Here is a 22,967-nt window from a genome sequence, read left to right on the forward strand (position 1 = left end):
GTAATTGTCTCGGTCTCATAAACACCTTCTTGGGTAATAAATTAACCTGTGCATCCCAAAACACTGATCTAGTTAATTGCTTCTTCCATTAAAGGCTTGGAAGGAGAGCCAAGTTTTCACCTGCTTCCTGAAGTAGAGAGAGTCTTGTTTTAAGCAAAGTCTTTCTGAGAATGTGTTCAAGTATGGGGCCTACTCAGAAGGCAGTTCATTGGCAGGTTTCGCATCGTGTGATTTTTTTTTTTTTGGTGGGGGGGGGGGGGAGACTGTGGTTAGGGATAATCCTGGAGATTTGCATACAGAGATCTTCAATTAATTCTTCACCACACTTAAAACTCCACCCACATATAAAATTGATATACCCTAATGTTCTCTTGCTATTGTTCTATCGCCCTATCTTTTCCCCATTGTAACATTCCATTGTTTCTACGCCCCTAACGATGTTTTGACTTTGTCTTCCCATAACTCCTCACAATGTAACCCATAATCGTACTGTAACACATTGTATTTTCATCATTCACAATGTATTGTAAGCCACACTGAGCCCGCAAATAGGTGGGAAAATGTGGGATACAAATGCAATAAATAAATAAGTAATTTTGCCCGTTTTCTTTAAGGGCCTTGAAAATCAGACAGAGATTTAAATTTAGCTCTGTGTTATATTGGTACCCAATGAAGTTTTGCAGAAATAGTGTGATATGATAATGTCATTTACAACCATCTATCAGTTTCACTGCAGCATTCTGAATCAATTGGAGCTGGTGCAAACCCTTTGTAGTCAGACCAATGCAGAGTGGATTACAGTAATCCAGTCTTGATGTTATCATGGTGTGAATGACTGACAAGACTTTTCTTCTTGATGTATGAAGAGAACCAGCATTGTTGTTGCAGATGATAGAGGCAGCTCCTGAAGATTGCTTGGATTTTGGGGGGATCAGTGCAAGTGTTGAGTCTAGCTGTACCCCAGCTTCCTAACCTGTGATTTAAGGGGGAATTCTTAGCTCCCAGAAGGGATTTTGTTGGCAAGTATGTGACCACTTGTGTTAGCAACCCACAGGAGCTCAGTTTTACTTGGGTTCAGGCACAGTTTGTTGTTTTTAGCCCATTCTTGAACTGCTGGTAAGCAGATAGTCAGTTTATTCGGGTTTATAGGAAAGTCTGGTTCAATGGGTATGAGTTAGCTGCAAGTCATCTATATAGGTATCAAACTGAGTTTCCATAGACTAGTGACATGAGGTAGATGCTAAACAGAATAGGTGATAATATCGATCCTTGAGGTAACCTACAGGTATGTGCACATGTTGCGATGAGCTGCCTCTGAACAATATGGACTGTTGCCTGTCTGATAGATAGGATTTGAACCCAACAAGTATTGTGCCACTGATATCTGTTTCTGCCAATTGTGTTACCATGATATTGTGGTCCACAGTGTCAAAAATCAGAGAAATCCAGCAGTACTAACACCAAGGCAAATCCCCTGACTTGGTTTCCATGAAGATCATCTTGTGAAAATATGAGAACTGCCTCCATTCTATAACCGGGTCTGAATCCAGATCAACATGGGTCTAGCCATTTTCTGTCTTCTAGCCAATTGTTGAGCTGAATACAGATTGTTCTATAAGTTTTCCTAGAATGTGATATTAAATACTGGCTAGTAATTTTCAAGCTTGTCCTGGTCAAGTTGGTTCTTCTTTAGCACAAGATTCTCCTCTGTTATTGGCTTAAATCATAGTAGATGATAGCAGATAAAGACCTGCATGGTCCATCCAGTCTGCCCAACAAGATAAACTCCTAGTATATGATATGATATAACAGATGCATACTTGATCTTGAGTTGTCCTTGCTATTTTCAGGGCACAGACCATAGAAGTCTGCCCAGCAGTGGCTTAATTGTCAACTGCTGGAGTTGCCATTAAAGCCTGCTCCAGTCCAACCACATCTATCTAGCCATGATCAGAACACAGACCGTAGAAATCTACCAGGCACTATCCTTGGTTTCCAATTAGTAGGTTTGCTGCTTAAACGCAGCTGTTGTTTTGATTCCATTCTCTTTTCAAATAGGAATTCTTTATGTTATCTCATGCATTATTGAATTCTGTTACCGTTTTTGTCTCCACCACCTCCCTCGGGAGGGCACTCCAGGAATCCACTGCCCTCTCCTAAGTCGACCCCCCCCCCCCCCCCCCACCAAATAACATCAATTCATGTCCTCTAGTTCTACCACTTACCTTCTCTGGAAAAGGTTTGTTTGCATATGAATACCTTTCAAATATTTAAACATCTGTATCACATCACCCCCAAGCCTCCTTTCCTCTAGGGTATATGTATTTAGGTCCTCAAGTCTCCTCTCGTAGGTCTTTTGGCACAAGCCCCATATCATTTTTGTCGCTTTGCTCTTAACCGCTCCCAGTCTTTTTATGTCCTTAGCAAGATAAAGCCTTCAAAACTGAACACAGTACTCCCAATTGTCTCATTTATTCCTGGAATAGGAATAGGCTTCTTATCTCATTTTAATTTTGTATTTGTACAGCAGTAGTCTTTTACCTTAAAATGTATCTTACTTTGTAAATATAAAGTGCTCCTGGGCATTCCTTTTGCTCCCTGTTCAAAACAGTAATTCAGTGTTAGCTCTTGCAGTGCAGGATTCTACAAGCCACATTGACCTTACAAAATGTAATATATTTTACTGGACCAACAAAACCATTAGAACAGAAATGGGCAACCATGGTCCTTAAGTGCCACAACAAAGTCAGGTCTTCAAAATCCCCACAACAAACATGCATGATACTCATCCGCATTTAGTGGAAGCAGTGCATGCAAATCAATCTCCTCCACATTCACTGTGGTAATCTTTGTGTTATCTGCAAAAGGGCAAACCTTTCTTCTTAACCCTTCAGCAATGTCATTTACAAACATATTAAAGAGCACCAAACCTGAGGCATTCCACTACTCACCTTTCTTTTCTCTGAGTGGATTCCATTTATCACCACTGTCAGTCAACTAGTTCCCAATCCAGTTCACTACTTTGGGTCCTAACTTCATCCCACTCAGGAACCATATCAAAGGCTTTGCTGAAATCCAAGTAGAGTCCCATATGTCTTTGTTAGGAGAGGGTCAGTGTGTGTGTGTGTGCTCCTGGTTAACTAACAGGAGACTGAGTGAGACTGCCTGTAAAAGCTGGCAGAGACTTTTATTTTTGTTGGTAAAGAATGAAGCAAAATCACTGCAGTTCAGTTTTGATAGGGCAGGTGACTTCTTAAGAACAGCCATACTGGGTCAGACCAATGGTCCATCTCAGGGATGTACTAACAGTAGTTGGGGCCCCCAGGCAGTAAGGGTCATCAGGCCCCCCCAGCCACTGCCCACTGCCCCACCACTGTACCACCACCCCCTCACGCACATCACAGCCCCCCCCCCCCCCCCCCCCCCCCCCCCCCCCCCACTGCCGCAATTGCCATCCCCTTTCTACTCTCTTCAGACCTCTGCAAGTGGGGGTCCTACCTTGAAGGGCCCTGGTGGTTTAGTGGCTTCTTAGGGGGCAGGAAAGAATCCCACTGTTTCTTGCTTGCTTCTAGTGTGCCCCAGGCCAGTGCTGGGCCAGCGTGTTTTCAAAATGGCTGCCGAGACTTCCCGCGGCAGCCTCGCCGGTCTCGGCAGCCATTTTTAAAACAGTGATGCCAGCCGCAGGCACACTAGCGGCAGCAGGCAGAAAAGAGTGGGATTCTTTCCTGTCCCCAAAGATGCCAATAGACCACCAGGGCCCTTCAAGGTAGGACCAGCGGCAGGCAACCAGACAGAGCCTCTGGGCCCTCAGGCATTGCCCGGTTGCCCAAATGGTCAGTCCGCCCCAGTCCATCTAGCCCAGTATCCTATTTGCAACAGTGGCCAATCCAGGTTACAATTAGGGTTCTTTCGGGGACAGTGTCTCCAAGCAGGTTAGTTTTACACATATCATGACTGTAATGACGCTCGCTTCTAAGACCTAGGGTATGTTGAGTGTGATCTTAGTCTCTGAAATTTACTACTAGCACTTGCTGTAGTACTTGAATTGTGCGAAAGAGAGCTTCCTTCTTGAATACATAAGATGAAACATTTAGGCAACCTATCCGAGCATGCTTGGAAATACTTATTAATCATGCCTGTGGTACCTGAAATGATGGGAAATATTTCTGCATCTTTTTGCCACATTTTTTGGTCTTGGACTGCATTCTTGGTTCTTGAAGATATTTTCTCTCTGTACATGACTCAACTTGGGACTCACATTTCTATGATCAGTGTCGTTCTAGTGGGGTTTTTTTTTTCTTTTACCACTATTACCGGTTTCCTTGCATCTAGCTTTTTGTCAGAATGGAGATGCCCAGGTGATCATAACTTATTCATTCTCCATAATGCTATTAGTGTCATGATCCCAGTGCGTTTCTGGTACAGCAGTGTTCAGTTGTAGAGGTTGCAACAAGTCATTTATTTGGCTGAACAGGTGCTTGGTTGAAGTGGCAGCCTGTTCCATGCATTGACAAAGATGGTTTTTTTTGGCTGATGTTAAGTCTTGGTGAGATTTATTCCTTCTCTTCCATCTTTTGTGCTTAAGAGACCAAGGTTTTGAAGAGAATCAAGGTGAACATCTGTAATTGGGGCATAAGACCTTTTTTAGTGGTGCAGTTTTCCCTAGGGCCTTAACTAAGTTTATTGTTTGTTGTATTATTTGATATACTACCTTGTTGGACAGACCTAAGTGGTGTACAATAAAAATATTATTATAATCAGAGAAAGGAACACCATTTGTAACAAGAAAGTTCAAAATACACAAGAACAGTTAAACCCTTTATAAAACTGTCAGTTTATCAGACATTCAGCTCAATGGCTGGATCCCAGAGGCTTGATGGAAAAATTGGGTTGTGAGTAGGGTTTTAAACTTTTGAATGGATCATTCTGCACATAGAAAAAGGGGTAACTCATGTATTCCAAATATCAACCTGCTCTGATACTGTAATTATCTTTTCTTCCACAGATACAGTGGTGGAAATAAGTATTTGATCCCTTGCTGATTTTGTAAGTTTGCCCACTGACAAAGACATGAGCAGCCCATAATTGAAGGGTAGGTTATTGGTAACAGTGAGAGATAGCACATCACAAATTAAATCCGGAAAATCACATTGTGGAAAGTATATGAATTTATTTGCATTCTGCAGAGGGAAATAAGTATTTGATCCCCCACCAACCAGTAAGAGATCTGGCCCCTACAGACCAGGTAGATGCTCCAAATCAACTCGTTACCTGCATGACAGACAGCTGTCGGCAATGGTCACCTGTATGAAAGACACCTGTCCACAGACTCAGTGAATCAGTCAGACTCTAACCTCTACAAAATGGCCAAGAGCAAGGAGCTGTCTAAGGATGTCAGGGACAAGATCATACACCTGCACAAGGCTGGAATGGGCTACAAAACCATCAGTAAGACGCTGGGCGAGAAGGAGACAACTGTTGGTGCCATAGTAAGAAAATGGAAGAAGTACAAAATGACTGTCAATCGACAAAGATCTGGGGCTCCACGCAAAATCTCACCTCGTGGGGTATCCTTGATCATGAGGAAGGTTAGAAATCAGCCTACAACTACAAGGGGGGAACTTGTCAATGATCTCAAGGCAGCTGGACCACTGTCACCACGAAAACCATTGGTAACACATTACGACATAACGGATTGCAATCCTGCAGTGCCCGCAAGGTCCCCCTGCTCCGGAAGGCACATGTGACGGCCCGTCTGAAGTTTGCCAGTGAACACCTGGATGATGCCGAGAGTGATTGGGAGAAGGTGCTGTGGTCAGATGAGACAAAAATTGAGCTCTTTGGCATGAACTCAACTCGCCGTGTTTGGAGGAAGAGAAATGCTGCCTATGACCCAAAGAACACCGTCCCCACTGTCAAGCATGGAGGTGGAAATGTTATGTTTTGGGGGTGTTTCTCTGCTAAGGGCACAGGACTACTTCACCGCATCAATGGGAGAATGGATGGGGCCATGTACCGTACAATTCTGAGTGACAACCTCCTTCCCTCCGCCAGGGCCTTAAAAATGGGTCGTGGCTGGGTCTTCCAGCACGACAATGACCCAAAACATACAGCCAAGGCAACAAAGGAGTGGCTCAGGAAGAAGCACATTAGGGTCATGGAGTGGCCTAGCCAGTCACCAGACCTTAATCCCATTGAAAACTTATGGAGGGAGCTGAAGCTGCGAGTTGCCAAGCGACAGCCCAGAACTCTTAATGATTTAGAGATGATCTGCAAAGAGGAGTGGACCAAAATTCCTCCTGACATGTGTGCAAACCTCATCATCAACTACAGAAGACGTCTGACCGCTGTGCTTGCCAACAAGGGTTTTGCCACCAAGTATTAGGTCTTGTTTGCCAGAGGGATTAAATACTTATTTCCCTCTGCAGAATGCAAATAAATTCATATACTTTCCACAATGTGATTTTCCGGATTTAATTTGTGATGTGCTATCTCTCACTGTTACCAATAACCTACCCTTCAATTATGGGCTGCTCATGTCTTTGTCAGTGGGCAAACTTACAAAATCAGCAAGGGATCAAATACTTATTTCCACCACTGTATATAGTTACATAGTAACATAGTAGATGACGGCAGAAAAAGACCTGCACGGTCCATCCAGTCTGCCCAACAAGACAACTCATGTGTGCTACTTTTGTGTATACCCTACTTTGATTTGTACCTGTGCTCTTCAGGGCACAGACCGTATAAGTCTGCCCAGCACTATCCCCGCCTCCCACCACCGGCTCTGGCACAGACCGTATAAGTCTGCCCAGCGCTATCCCTGCCTCCCAACCTCCAGTCCCGCCTCCCACCACTGGCTATGGCACAGACCGTATAAGTCGGCCCCGCACTATCCCCGCCTCCCAACCTCCAGCCCCGCCTCCCACTACCGGCTCTGCTATCCAATCTCGGTTAAGCTCCTGAGGATCCTTTCCTTCTGAACAGGATTCCTTTATGTTTATCCCACGCATGTTTGAATTCCGTTACCATTTTCCTCTCCTCCACCAGTTAAAAAGCATCTAGGGAATTCTCAGCAGTCAGCTTTTTCTTACCTCTGATATCCTTCCAAAGTCTGGAATTTGCCATTCTGTTTCAGGTGTCATGTAGAGGAAATTTGATTAGAAAGCAGTCTGTTCCTGATGTTATCTCAACACCAATATCCTGGTTTTCATGGATGTGAACCCCCTTGTAGAACACCAAAGGGCTCATTTTTAAAACAGATAAATGTCCAAAAAGCGGCAGATGTTTTTTTTTTTTTACAAAATGTCCAAATTGCTATTTTTAAAACCCATTTTTAAGATGGTTTTCTATGCAGTTCATATGCAATGTGTCTAAATCACAAGGGGGCGAGTTGGGGTAGGATTTGGGTATTCCCAAAATTTGGATTTTTTTTTTTTTTTGCCATAATGCAACAAAGCAAAAATGTCTGGGGCTAAAAGTTAGACGTCTTGGTGTAGACCTGTTTCAATCATGACTAAGTCGCAAAAGCATGACCAAATGACCACTGGAGGGATTAAGGCCTGACCAACCTTACTCCCCTAGTGGTCACTGACTCTCACTACCCAAAGATGTGAAAGAAACGGTCCATCCATACTAGCCTCTATGACAGCTTCAGATGTTATAGCCAGTCCTATTAGAGCAGCAAGCAGGTCATTGGAGTAGCTTAGTGGTCAGTGCAGTGCATTATAGAGAAGGGAACCTAGGCCCATATCCCACTCTAACTGTTACATCCAACAACAACAAAAAAGAGTCATCTCACAGCTATAATCAAACAGGAAAAAGGTCTAGATTTCTTGTTAGATTGTGGCTATGAGATGGACATTTTTGCACTAAAAACGGCCAAAATGAATAGCCAATTCGAACGACAAAAAACCAGGGACATGAACGTCTGGCATTGTTTTCAAAAATATGGCCACACAGACATCCCTACAGAGCAGAGGAGTAGCCTAGTGGTTTGTGCTGTGCACTGTAAACCAAGAGACACAGGTTCAAACCCCACTTTCTTTTTTTTTTAAATATGATCCCTCGAGGACCTGAAAAATACCTTGTCTTATATATTTAGGTATACAAGGTATTTTTCTGTTTCTGGAAGGCTCAGAATTATTATAAAAAAAAAAAAAAAAGAGTTCAAGTGGGATTTGAACCTGGTTTTCTTGAAGCACAGTCCACTGCACTAACCACTAAGCTACTCCTCAGACCTGCTTAATGTTTTGCTCAGAACAGCTATAATACCTGCTGCTGACATAGAACCTGGTTTTCCTTTTCAGTTTCACTTTCAGGAGGGAGGGAGACAACATCCACTGGAGGATTAACAAGGGGCCGTACCTCAAACCCTCCAGTGGCCAGACGCTGAATTAGAGCAACCTTTTGTAACTTGAACATGACTGAAACAAGTCTAGATAAAAACATCCTCCCTTTTCAGACATGGATGTTTCTTCCCATTTGAAAATCCCTGCTGGACATCCTACTTTTGGACTCTCCCTAGTCCTGCCCACAACATGACCCCTTGCTATTCGGACAAACTGCATTGTGAAAAGTCCAAATTCTGACTTTGCAAAATCAGGATTTGGACACGTTTAGCAGATAGACATTTTTTAGGCATTTTAAGATGTTCATCTGCTTTGAAAATGAGCATCTTGGCCTACTAATTAAAGGCACATTGTTTTATTATTTATTTATTTAAAAAATTTATATGCCGCCTAAACACCTAGATGGTTTCCAGTAATCATACATAATAACAATAATCAGTGCATGACATACAAACATTAATAATTCTGCGTTTAAATTCACATAAACCAAACTGGCATTACGTTTTCAAAATCTTAATAAAATACTATAAATAACTATATCTTAAGGAGCTTTTTAAATTGAATCACATTACTACATAAGCACAGCATACCAGCAGCTTCTTAAGGAAATTTCACTAGGTGGTACTACAGGCCTAAAAGACTGTCCTTTTAGTTGTTGGGTGCTATTAAACAAGTTTTTCCCTGTGGCACTGCAGAACTAAATACTCTAAGTCCACAAGTCTGAGAGAACAATGACAGAAAAATCAATCTGCAGATATTTTGTGAACTAACACTGAAAGCATGCAGAACCCTAATCTTTACTTTGTATATATGTACCTAATTTCATTATAATACAAGGGTCTTGGAATTAATTACATAGGTCTGCCCCCCTTCTTCTTTTTGTGTTTTTGTTAAGGGGGCTACCTTTGCTTTGTTTTTTTTCTCTTCCATAAATAAAGCTAGCATTTTCCTGGGTCCATACTGTTACTGGATTGCTAATAGTTAATCTCAGTGCAATTATAGAGCACTATCTTGAAAGTATTGCATTCAGTTCTGGTCACCGTATCTCAACAAAGATATAGCAGAATTAAAAATGGTTCAAAGAAGAGTGACCAAAATGATAAAGGGGATGGAACTCCTCTCGTATGAGGAAAGGCTAAAGAGGTTAGGGCTCTTCAGCTTGGAAAAGAGATGGATGAGAGATGATTGAGGTCTACAAAATCCTGAGTTGTATAGAATGAGTAGAAGTAAATCAATTTTTACTCTTTGGAAAAGTTCAAGGAAGTTACATTGAAATACTTTTAAAACAAATAGGAGGAAGTATTTTTTCACTGAGTGAATAGTTAAGCTTTGGAACTCTTTGCAAGAGGATGTGGTAACAGCAGTTAATGTATCTGAGTTTAAAAAAGGTTTGGACAAATTCCAGGAGGAAAAGTCCATAGTCTGCTATTGAGATAGAAATGGGAAGCTACTGCTTGCCCTGGGATTTGTAGTATGGCGTGTTGCCACAATTTGGTTTCTGCCATGTGACCTGACTTGGCCACTGTTTGGAAAACAGGATACTGGGCTGGATGGACCATTGGTCTGACCCAGTATAACTACTCATATGTTAAGAATTACAGACATACTTCTCCTCCAGACTGATCAAGCTTGAACAAATCTTTTACAGCACATATTCAAATAGAATTTGCTCTAGGTAAAAAGACAGCAATACTCTGCTCAGAGGACCATGGAAACTCATTCTTTACAAAGGTTTGTGACCCTTACTTTCCAGTCTCTTCCAGGTTTTCAGTTCCTCCTCCTCTTTCCATGCCTGTTTATTAATGCATATACACGACTGCTTCCCCATTATATTCCAACGTTTTGAAAAGGAAGTTTGTTCTATATCAGTGGCTTGGAAGATCATTCATATATTTCTCCCTTTTAGTAGAGTGCTGGACATGTTTTCATCTGAATCCATTCTCTTGGTATTATATGCCATTGGAAACACAATGGGTTTTGATACATCATCATCTTTTGAGCGCTTGCCTCCTTCTTCCCTTGTCATTTCCAGTTTTGGAACTGCTAAGTAATGTGTACTTACTGTGATTATTTGGTGGGCAAATACTTGTGAAAATTTTACTAAGATACAAGTGCTTTGCAAAACAAATCCTAACACAGTGTCTGAAAAATACAGTTTAAAATGCTTAAAAGTAGGAGTTTGTTTCACTGGTCTAAACAACATACTGTACACTTTGAACATGAAAAACCAATTCTAGAACTTATATATTCAGAAAGTAATTAAGAATAAGAAACCAGAAAGACTTGATTGCATAAGTCTTCATACCCCTTGAAGCCACTTTTGTAACAATAAAAACAGAACTGTGGAGAAATGTCTTCCAGCTTTGCACACTGGGATGGTATACTTCTTCCTATTCTTGTTGGCAAAATAGCTCAAACTCTTTCAAGTTCACTGGGGATTGTCTCTGGACTGTAGTCTTCAGATCGTGCCATGGATTTTCTCTTGGATTCAGGCATGGGTTTTGAGTAGGCTCTTTTGAGGGAATTCACTCAATTCTTGTTGAGTTGCTCCACTGTTGCTTTGCTTTTTGTTTTTTCACTGTCCTACTGAAAGTTAGATCTAGATCTACCCCCTAGTCCCAGGTTTATGGCAGACTGGAAAAGTTTTTCTCAAGGATTTGCCTGTCCTCCATCATAGGCCTGCCTGAACCCACTGCCACAAAACATTCTCATAGCATACTGCTGCCACCACCATGAGACTAGACTGGGAGCCATTCTCTTAGAAAATGATGCTGAAAAAAAATGCATCAGAAATATAAAGAAAAGCTTGACTTGCCTCCCCGACTAGTGTTCGATTGCACAAATCTTCAATATCTTCTTTTTGCTATAATTAGCTATGACTGAGCATTCAAAATCAGACTCCTCGTCCATTAAGTTACTCCTCACTCTTTGCCTAGATAAATATTGATCTGTTAGCTCTGTGAAACTCACTACATTCCCTCCCTCCTCAACCATTCCTAAATTATCCAATTCCACCACCTTCTGTTGTGAATACATCAGGTCTGTAGCTGCCAAGGTAAAGTCCTCATTTTGTTGGAGAGGAGCGAATGTGGAATATACCCTCCAATATGATGATTGCTGAGCATACCTGCTCCCTGTTTGTACTGTTTGGGCCACAATGGGGATATCAATTACCACCTCTGCTTCTTCGGAGAAACATTATTTTGAAAGGATTTAATTATTCGACCTGAGTGTATGGATGTTTACTACATTATAACGAGGATGCTTTGCAGCTGTTAGTTAGATTGAGATAAATATGATCATTGCAGTCTCCAACCTTTGCATTGACTCAGGTTATCACATTGATAGTGTGTCTCTGGGATGGATTCCTAAAAAAAAAAAAAAAAAGTAGACAAATATCTTTGTATGCTGCTTTCATTGGTTGAAAATCTTAATAAAAAAAATTAAGGAAAGAAAATAGAGCTCTATGAAAGAAAACCCTTCTTGATGAGCTATAGTAAGTGTGACTCAAGGGTGTTATAAAGGGTTTTTTTTTTCCTTTTGTTCACCACTAATTTTAAATACCTTTAGATTAAGGCTTTTAGATGGAGAGGCATTGCTACATTGCCTTAAAAAAAATATGCAATATTGTCTAGTATAAATGTTCTTTGTTGAAGAAAAATAACGTATCGCCTTTAAATATGTAACGATTTGAAAGTCTACTGAATTATGTGTTCATTTAAAAGACTGGTTTACCTCATCTAAACTGGTTGCTTTCAGTTACCTTAGACTTGACTTAAAACATCACTTGTTAACTTCCTGTTTCCCCCAATACTTCAAGTTGGAGCCAGCAGGTATTTCACTGATAGCTGCTTAAACCTCCAGAAGTATTTAAAAGCCTTTTAAAAACCTTAATTTTCATTTTAGTATAAAAGTTATTATAGAGCAATGTCTGCTTGTACAATAATACTTTTTGAAAAGTCCTCCAAGCACCTCATATTTAGAAAAAGGACATTTCAAGGTGAAGTACCTCTTTAGAAAGAGTTGTAATGCTGGTAAAAAATGTGGACGGTTTAAAAAGGCAGAGCATGAGCTGTAACTCTCAAATAAAGTGCTTTAGGTTGAAGGTGATAAAGCGACATTAACTCAAGGACTGGATGGGGACTCTTTCTTCCTTGTCTGATGCTTTTATTTTAACATTTATTGAAGGGATTTCATTTTCTTCAGACGCCTTGAGCAGCACTGTACTGTGTGGCCTCACTTTCTTTCCTGCTTTTTCCTCCTTCGCAGATCCCTCATCCTGGCAGCACTGATCAATCCCATAGCTCCATGCAGCAAGGTTTGCACGCACCTCACCCCAGCAGCCAGTCAGGGCAACCATTACATCACAGTGGTCCTACCCAGCAGTCCCGGCAGCCACCACAGGCCGCTTCTAGCAACCATCCACACAGTGACTTGACCTTTAACCATTCTTCAGCCTTAGAAGGTCAGGCTGGTGGACAGGGAGCATCTGAGATGCCGGAGCCCTCACTGGATGTAAGTTTCTGTCATGTGCTCATCTGCCTACCTATTACATTTCTGAGGGGGGAGGAGGAAAGGGAAAGTTAGCAACTCACTGCATGTGTCATTGTCTACTGGATTGTTAAATTAAGGTGAAAGGGACACTTGCTTGGCTGCCTGCTCAAACTTGCTTGTTCTTTATGATTGCATGGTGCATAACAAAGCATGAAACCTTCTCTCTTACTGCAAAACTGGAGTGTTTCCCACCACAGTTGTAATGAATGGTCAAAAAGGTTCTGTCAACCGACCTTCTGGACTTACTTCTAGATCACATTTTCAGGAGGAATGTAACTTTGAGTTGTTTTCAGAGGGGCTGTATCCAGAATTAATTTCTTTCTCTTTCAGGCACGCAAATGCCTGAAAGAGAAAGGTGACATGTTTCTTTTGTGTACTTTTTCACCTTCAAACCACTTGTATATCTGAGTCTGCGAATTCAGTGCACAGTGTGGTTTGATTATCATTTGAAATAAAGGGGCCTTTTTGTTAAAATGCAGTAAAGCTTTTGCTTACTATGTGGAAAGGGCTGGAAATTACTTTGTGTTCAGTGCAAAATCTGTGTGTTGTTACCTGTTGGGGATGTTCCTAGTATGTTCCCATACAGTTACGACACAACAAATTTCGGCCACGTGGTAAGTGTACAGACAGCATAGATGCACTTCCTGCTTCCTACTTAGGAGGCGGTAAGAGCATCCATGCTATCTGTAACAGTGACAGCACACAATACGTGACTGCGCTAACTACAGTGCACAGGTCACACGCATTCCCCACCTCGTAACAGGCTAAACAGCATGTGAATTAGCACATGCTGTCATGCCAGTTACCACACCATGTGCTAACAGTTCCCATGCGCTAATTTACACACTAAGGAGGAGATTCTATATATGGCGCCTAAATAATTGGTGCTGAAATCAGTGCCGATTAAGTTTATTCTATAATCAGCACCTAAATTTAAGCGCCAATTATAAAATATGCTTAGTTGATATTTCAGGGCCTAAATCTACGTGCATCCATGTACACCAGTGAAAATTTGGTGTAAATCCCTGCGTGTAGGTTTAGGCCCAAAGAATTTAATTATGTTGCGCCATCTCCTGTCTCCTCCAAACGTCTCTTCTGCTCTCTTCCATTCCCGACCCCTGTCCTCAGCATGGTCCAGCATCTTTCCTTCCAACTAAGATTCAGCATCACCCCCCCCCCCCCCCCCGCACTTCAGCCTACCTTAAAAATGGTCTTCTGTTGGTCCCCAGCAGTGGCAGTGTTGCACATAGGCTGCCTGTGGTCTGTTCCAAAGCTTTCCCTCTGGCCCATTCCACCTCCTCTGATATCACTTCCTGTATTTGCACGGGTGGGATGGGTTAGAGGGAAAGCTTCAGACCTGGCCGCAGGCAGCCACTGTCAGGGACCAACAGAAGACCACTTTGAAAGAAGACTGGCGGGGGGGAGAGGGGGCAGATGCCGAACCCTGAGTAGGGGGAGTGGAGTGAGCTTGCAGACCTGCAAGCAGAACTAGTGAGGTCACCAGTGGAGCCTATTGCCAAAGCAGTAATCTCCAGCAGCCACGAAAAGAACCTTGTGTTGTTCACCACCAAGTTTGTGTTGCTACTCATGAAGGTGGAGGGGAAGGAGGGAGAGAGAAAGAGATAATGAACCTAGGGAAAGAGGAAATGGAGGGAAGGAAGAGAAAGGGAGATATATTTATTGGATCTGGGGGGGTGGGAGGGAGGGATATTATCAGTCCTTTAGGGAAGGGTGGTGGGATTTGATATACCGCCTTTCTGTGGTTACAATCAAAGCGGTTTATATATTATATACAGGTACATGTTTTATACCTGGGGCAATGGAGATTTAAGTGATTTTGCCCAGAGTCACAAGGAGGTGCAGTGGGAAATAAGTGGGTAAAAAAAAACTTTAATCGCACGATTAATCATGCGATTAATCACAATTGCACTTTTTAAATTAAATGCAGCCCTAATTTTAAAATGACAGCACATCCCTAGTAAATATATTAGGTCGTTGATTCTAACCACCCCTACAGCTTTTGGTGCACACCGCGCACTATTCAGGTGGTATTTTTCAGGACGGTCATGACTGTCGTGGAGGTGCAGAATCTCTCTGGCTCTTTTCATGCAGGTTTGCTATTTTAGGCTCATCTAGCATGACTGTTCCAAGGTCTTTCTCCTGCTTAGTACACATCACTGTCTCAACCCCAGAGACATTATTCTTCAATTTCTTGCAGTGAGTCTTAATCGCCAAGCACTCAACCACTCTTGGAGCTTTCTCAGATCACTTGTCATTCTGTCTGTCGTCTCAGTAGTGTCCACTACAGATCTTTGTGTCACCTGCATAAAGGCAATTTTTCCCCTGGTGCTTTTGCTTTTAAACTTGCCACAGATATAAAGGAGACATGGTCTCTCTTTGTCTGCTTTCTCTGCAGTGAGATTTTTGCTCTGAAGGTACATGTGTACTTTTCTATCCTCAATCTAAACATGTCCCTGGGAGTGCCTCATCTTCTTATGGAGAAAAGTGTATGCGTTGTTTTACAGAACAAATAGTTTTAGCAACCTGGAGGGAGGGCAGTTGTCAGACATTTGGGAAAAACATGTTGACAATTCTCCTCTTTTTAAGCCTTTTCATGTGGGACAGCATCAGGGGCTTTGCCGATATTCTGGGCATATTGTCAATCAAGTTCTCTGGTCACCCAGAGGGGAATAATCGAATGGCGCCGGCCATCTTTGGGGCCGGCTCCGCAAAGGGGCAGTGCCAACCATATTATTGAAAAAGATGGCTGGCCATCTTTTCTTTCGATAATACGGTTGGGGCCAGCTAAATCTCAACATTTAGGTCAAATGTTGAGATTGCCGGGTTTACAGATGGCCTGGGAAAAAAATTTGAAGTGCTCGTCAGGGACAGCTTTTTCAGTAGTACCAGTGGGATTTGAACCAGCCGTCTCTGGATTACAAGACCGGTGCTCTAACCACTTGGCCACAGCTCCACTTCCTTGGATGCCCCTCCCTTTTGAATATGCCCCTTCAGGTCTCTCTCAGCCAATCACAGACAGGGTTCTCTCAGCCAATCACAGCGCATTTAGCTGTGTGTGATTGGCTGAGAAAGACCTGAAGAGGCATAATGAAAAGGGAGGGGCATCCAAGGAAGTGGAGCTGTGGCCAAGTGGTTAGAGCACTGGTCTTGTAATCCAGAGGTGGCCGGTTCAAATCCCACTGGTACTACTGAAAAAGCTGAGCAAAAATAGTTTTGATTTAGGATGTCCCTGATGAGCACTTCGATTTTTTTTTTTGGGGGGGTGGGAGGGGATTGGTGACCACTGGAGGAGTAAGGGGAGGTCATCCCCGATTCCCTCCAGTGGTCATTTGGTCAGTTGGGGCTCCTTTATGAAGCTTGGTCGTGAAAAGAAAAGGGTCCAAGTAAAGCCGACGACATGCTCGTCAAGCCTGGCTTTTTTTTTCCATTATCGGGCGAAGCCGGCCATCTTGTGAGCACGCCCCCAACCCGCCTTCACTACCCTACCGACACGCCCCCTTGAAATTTAACCAGCTCTGCGACAGAAAGCAGTTGAAGCCGGCCAAAATCGGCTTCCGATTATACCGATTTGGCCGGTTTCAGGAGATTGCCAGCGATCTCCCAATTTGTGTTGGAAGATCGCCGGCGATCTCTTTTGAAAATAAGCCTGCCAGTCAAAGAAATGTAGTGCATTTGTCAGGCATGAGTTTCCTTCAGTAAACTTAGTCTGCCTCAGATCATGTATTGCGAGGGATACGCTTTCCTTTAGTGGAGTCTCCATTAATTTACACACCACAGAGTGAAAGTTCCTGATCTATTCCATTATCACAATTCCCTTCTGTAGAGATCAATTGAACAGAATAGGGAACCCACCAGAATTTCTTATTCTTCTTTAAGGAGTAATTTTTAAAATCCATTTCTGCAGGTAACATGTTTAAAAATGGCCTTTTATAAAATTGCCTGGACTATTAGGCTGGATAAACCTTTATGTGCACAGGTTTACACACGTGAGTCAAAAAGTTGTATGTCTGAAATAACGTGTAAATGTCTTCATGAATTTTCTGGTAGAAAACTGACCTTACTTAATGCTATACCTGCTGCACAAGTTAGGCAGCATGTTATCAAAGTACCCTCTTAATATCCTAGGATATGCCCTAGTTGGCCCCATATCTTTGTTTACTTTTAGCTTTTCTACTTCCATTCCACACTCTGTTCTGTAAGCAGGTGGCATCTACCTCACTCTCATAAGTATCTGTTGTTCTTTGTCAATCTTTTCTTCATTTTTTTAAAATGTTTGTCTTGCTTTTTCCTTGTCATCCTCTACACATTCCTCCTTTTTTCTCCGTCTTACAATCCCACTCCTGCAGTTCATCAGCATACCTGAAAAAGTCTGATCAACTTGCTATATACTCTTACCTGTCTTTTCTTCTGCTCAGAACTTTTCTATCTTGACAACCTTCTCTATTTTTCACATCTTTTACAGATATTTTTTCTAGTCCTCTTCTTTCTGTGATCCCTTATCTTTTAAGTACTAATCCTTGTGCCCTTAGAGTAGGTCTTCGCATCAACAGCCCCTGGGGCAAAAGATACCAGAATCAGCAGACATCACCCTGCCCTCAGGAGGAATGCCCCCTCTTGAACACCCACCCAACAGCATTTCCCCTCCCAAAGATGCCACCTCCAAGAATATCCCCACCACCACTTAGGTCTCATTCAAGCAGAGATGGTATTCAGAAATAAAGGATTCTCCATTGATCAGCCTGGTCCTTAATTTTAAAATCTATCTATAGCATTTGTGTGAAGTGATTAAAAAATGAAATTCACTGTTCTTCGTCTATGTGGATGATATATATAAATGTTGTAGGATGGGAAAGGAGTCAAGTGATAAATATGGCGAGACTTCAAGGCTGCCTGAATAATATAAGATTTGGTTAGGACAAAACAAGTTAATGCGCAAAAGCCAGAATGTTTGTGGGTTAAGCATCTGGAAAAACATAGCCTCACTCCTGTTTTCCATTTGGAAGGGATGCCACTTCAAATTCAGAGCCACAGATTTTAGGGGTCACATTTGATCAGGAGATATGAAGAAACATATCTCAAATGTGATTACGGCCTTGTTCTCTCAGATTCACTTAATCCAAAATCTGTGCCCCCTTTATGAGTTAAAGAATCTTCATAGTTTGATGCAGGCTACTGCCATGGTCCAATGTGGACTTTTGTAATTCTTTGTATATTGGCATGCCAAGAGGCAGTTGAGGTTTTTGCAGTTAATACAAAATACGATGCCGTGAGTTCTGTGGAGTAGTAAGCCCAGGAACCCCATTTCCCCTGTATTAGAAAAACTTCATTGCTTGTAGATAAAAATCTCTTCATAAAGGCAGTTGTTAAATTCTAATCAGTCAATAAATAAATGTGCTTGCTGTGGTCTTTAGGATCTTGAAGTTAGAGGCTATACAATATTTGTTTCAATTTGTCTCCTGTGCCTGGACACTCGCTGTTCTCCACTCAAGATCTCCTGTAAATGTGTGTCAGGTCCAAAGGAAGTGCATTTTCATGTGTTTTTCCATCCCTGTGAATTTACTCTCATTCATCTTTCAAATGTCCGAGCTATGCTTGGGGTTTCAAACAATGCACAAAATATGGCTCTTTGAGCAAGCTTTTCCCCAGGAAGGATAACAAAGGGTTACTAATTTTCGTTTTGGGTTGAAGTGGAATTTTAGTTCTATGAAGTTTTGTAGTTGTATGTCAAAATTGTAACTTATGTTCCTATAGAAATCTAACCACCATGAGCCTTTTTGATGGGAGAAATAAATTGAAATTATAAATAAAAAAATAGAGGACGGTTTGCAGCAGTGACTACAAATAATAACAAAACCAGCTGAAATTATTTAAAGGGCAATTCTATAAATTGGCATCTAAAGATGGGCAGTAATGTCTAGATTCTATATATGGCGACTAAAGTTGCACTTGCAAATCAGCGCGCATAGCCAATTTGCATTTGCAACTTAATTGATTAATGAGCCAATCACTCCCAGTAATTGGCTGCTAACAACTAACAAGTAATTGGCCTTAATTAGGATTTATGTGTGAATCGTATTCTACAGCGATGTGCGTGTAACTCTTATTGCATGCAATTTCAAATGGGTATGTTTAGGGGGCGCTTCTCTGGCATTCCCATGAGTTATATGCATTTTTATAGAATACTCTCAATGTGCACCTTATTTAGGCGCCGGCGTTTACACCTGGTTTCAGCAGACGTAAATGCAGGTTAAGTTAGGTGCAGATTAGGTGCTATTCTCTGAATATTTATAGAATAGTGCTCGACATACTTTTTTCCACGCGATTTGCTGAATCTAGTCCTAATTGTGCATATAAATTATAGAATAATAGCATTTATACATGAGATTGACACCACTAATGGGCGTTATTCTGTTGGTTCAAATGGCCATTCCTGAAGTTAGGTGCGAGTCCTGGGAGTAAGCTCTATTCTATAAACCGCACTTTAAGCGTGGCTTATAGAATAGCTCTTTTTTCAGCACCATATATAGAATTCACCCCTAAATAATGACAAAATAAGACTAACAGATGTGGACACAAAGCCAAAAAAAATTGCCTCATTGGATTTTAGATTCTCAAGATGATGATGGAGTACTTCTGAGAGTTTAAGATGCTGTAAAGTGCTAGTGTCATTTTTGGTGGAGAGTTGTGCTTCTTTGATTTCCAAGGGAATTGCTATGCGTGTTAAATATAGTGTTAGCATTTTGACTGCTTTAAGACATCTACCACTGGTGATTGTTCTTCAGCCATACTGTTAGGGAGTAATAGCGATACTTCATAATGTCATGGGACACAACTTGGAAAGACATTGGGGATTATTTTACAAGGAACTTGAACATGTAGTACAGCATTGAGAAATTGAGTGTTATTTTAAGTGTTTGATTTGTTTTAATTCTATATGTGAGCCTGTCCTTTGTGGCTCTGTCCTTTTCTCATAACTTCTTTTCTGTTTGATAATTTAAGATTTTGATTGTACACTGCTTTGCTCTACAGTTGCATTAAGTGCGGTACAGTAAATACTGAATAAACCATAAACCATTATACATATTCATGCAGGTTCTTATAAAAACCACCAAAGGATATATAGGTATGTACAAAGTAGGTACATGGACATATTGAGGGCAATTCAATAAGGGATGTCTATTAGAATACCTATTCTGTAAAGGAAATTGGTTTCTACTTCCCCTTTGTAGAATATTGTCATAACCAGGTATATTCACACATCATTTTTTTCAGTGTGAGTGCTTAAGCCAGCCATAGCGCTGGTGTAAAAATTCACACCTAGATTGTGGAAATATACGCTCAACTTACAGTGTTCTGTAAGTTCGCTGTGTGTGCGCGATCTGCCCAGTTTCCACCCATGTGAATGCCCATCTGCAAAGTATGCAGTATCAAAGATATGTCTCAAGAAACAAGTAGACAAATGGTCTACTAAGTCCTGAAGGAAAGAAATTGTGGAGGCAGATATGTAAAACAATGAGGCTGAAAACAACTTCAAAAACATTGAAAAACATAAAAATAATACAACTATTAAAGCAACTTTTAGACCACTCAAGGTTATCTAAAAATATTTTTTAAATGCCATTTAAACCAACTCAAATAAGCTTTTAAAAACAGCAATCCAAGATGGCGACTGTGACAAAAAATACTTATAAAGCTTTGTTTTAGAAAAAAAAAATATATCCACATGAAAGGCACAACTTCCTCTTTTACATCCTATAAAAATTATTAAATTTTGACAACATGAAAAAAGCCGTTAAAACAAAATGTCCATTGTGACTTAAAAATGCAAATAAATCATGAAAGAGATCCCGGGCTGGCTAAAATCTAAAACCTGTAGTCCTCAAAGGAATGATTCTTCTCTATTCAGTGGGACACAAGTGCCATTAAAAGAAGAGCAACAGACAAGGAGGAGATATGGACACACACATTTATATTCTTGTAGAGGGTAATTTTATAAGGGGACACCTAATATAAATGCATTTTCATGTGCCTATTTTAAATCAATCTTACATAGACAAGTACGTGCCAACTTGTCTTTATAAAATACTAGCATAAGTAACGGAAATAACACCTAGATTGCTAATGCAGACACATACACAGGTGTATATATCTGTGCCTATAATTTGTAAGTATACATATAGATTTAACATATTCTATAGTCTATGCACACACATGGTCACTCCATCCAAACTCCATCCTTGTACCAGCAAAATACACACCACGTGTCAGTGTTTGCATTTTGCACTGGTCAGTATTTTAAAAGAGGTCATACATATATGTGCCCACATCTACATGAAAATAACAATAAAATTACCCACCGAATGTGTATTCCACTATGGGGTCCATTTACTAAGGTGCGCTAATCATTCGCATACACTAATGATAAGACACCCTTAGAAATATAAATGGGTGCCTTATCATTTAGCACGCAATAAATCTGTTAGCACACCTTCATAAAAGGACACCTATAGCTTGTGTAGTATAAGGGGTTACACTATGGTAATATGCACCACCTAAGATAGGCTTATTTGCAAATAGATCCAGAGTTCAGCATTTTAATTTAGATTTATTTGGCTTCTGTGCCTTTCCAGTACTGGTGCACCATTCCAAAATAATTTAAAAAATAATATGCCAACAAAATAGCAAATTTTACTGTGTAGCTGAATTCCTTTGGTTCCAATGAAGGATTTTCTTTCTTTTTTTTTTCTAACAAGCCATTCCGAATGATTCTTAGTTGAGGACCATCTTTAATTTGGAAAGCATATACAGGTTAATATATATATATTTTTTGTTACATTTGTACCCCGCGCTTTCCCACTCATGGCAGGCTCAATGCGGCTTACATGGGGCAATGGAGGGTTAAGTGACTTGCCCAGAGTCACAAGGAGCTGCCTGTGCCTGAAGTGGGAATTGAACTCATTTATTTTCAATCATTTTTATTAAAGTTTTACGAATACGAACATGTGAAACAGATCAGTGAGGCAGGAAATACAAACAACAGCTTGTCCAAAACATGGTGGAGAGCCTGTAGTCTAATGACCCTCACCCAACAGCAAAGGATAAACAGTAGATATCCACCAATGAAACTGCTAAACCCCAGAAAACCCTCCCACCCCCCCACCCCACCCACCATAAGGTTCTACAATATTCCTAATTACAGATTCAAATCATTAAGAATGAGACTACGGGTTCTGGGTGGAAGAGACTGAATATAAGGTTCACAAATGGCCCAGAAATGCTTCTTGCGTTTTGCTGTTAAACATGCATCTCAAGCCTCCATTATCAATAAGGTGTGAAACATACTCTTCCAGTACCAAAATGTAGGTAACCGTTCCATCATCCAATATTGCAAGATACATTTTTTGCCAATTAGACATGTCTTATAGAGCAAGACCCATTTGACAAAAACAATACCCAGTGGAGAAAAGATTCTCCAGTAAGGTTTCAAGAAGCCGTCTGCTCCATACCATTGTACCAGGGAGCAGTGCCAAAACGCATGTGACAGTGTATTTTCAGTGGTACCACATTTAGAATATTGAGCAGAAGCAGCACATCTAGCATAAAATGCTTGCTTCTGAGAAAAATATGCTCTAGTAAGTATATGAAACTGGTATTCCCTATGAAGTGCATTGTGTGTCATCGATGGGATTTGGCATATCGCTACAGTCAAATTGGCCCTTCGTAGACACACCCCAAGTTCTGCATTCCATTTAGTTATAATGGAATCATAATTCTTCAATGGAGATAGTGTATCAAATAATTTATAAAGGGCGGAATCTGAAATGTGCAACTGACCAGAGGGGCCATAGAAGCTGTCTAGAGTACCAACAATATCCCAAAAACATTATTTTTTCAATATCCTGTTGATACAGTGTGAGACCTGCAGATAAGCAAACAAATCCACATTTTGCTTCCCCGGGATTTGTTAAAGGGAAGCAAATGACCTTAACTCACCCCTTTGAGTCAAAAAACCCAGAGAGGCCTACTGCCAAAATGCTATAT

The 22,967-nt window shown here is 41.1% G+C and overlaps 1 protein-coding gene across 1 annotated transcript in view; it reads left to right on the forward strand.

The window, feature by feature from the left end:
- ZMIZ1 (zinc finger MIZ-type containing 1) overlaps window positions 1-22,967 on the forward strand; it is a 1,052,488-nt gene that overhangs the window by 1,024,769 nt on the left and 4,752 nt on the right. Inside the window, 1 exon segment of the mRNA XM_030203240.1 lies at window positions 12,621-12,866. Within this exon segment, the coding sequence (XP_030059100.1) occupies window positions 12,621-12,866 (246 nt within the window).

The sequence above is a fragment of the Microcaecilia unicolor genome, chromosome 5 (assembly GCF_901765095.1).
Source record: "Microcaecilia unicolor chromosome 5, aMicUni1.1, whole genome shotgun sequence".
NCBI classification, from domain to species: domain Eukaryota; kingdom Metazoa; phylum Chordata; class Amphibia; order Gymnophiona; family Siphonopidae; genus Microcaecilia; species Microcaecilia unicolor.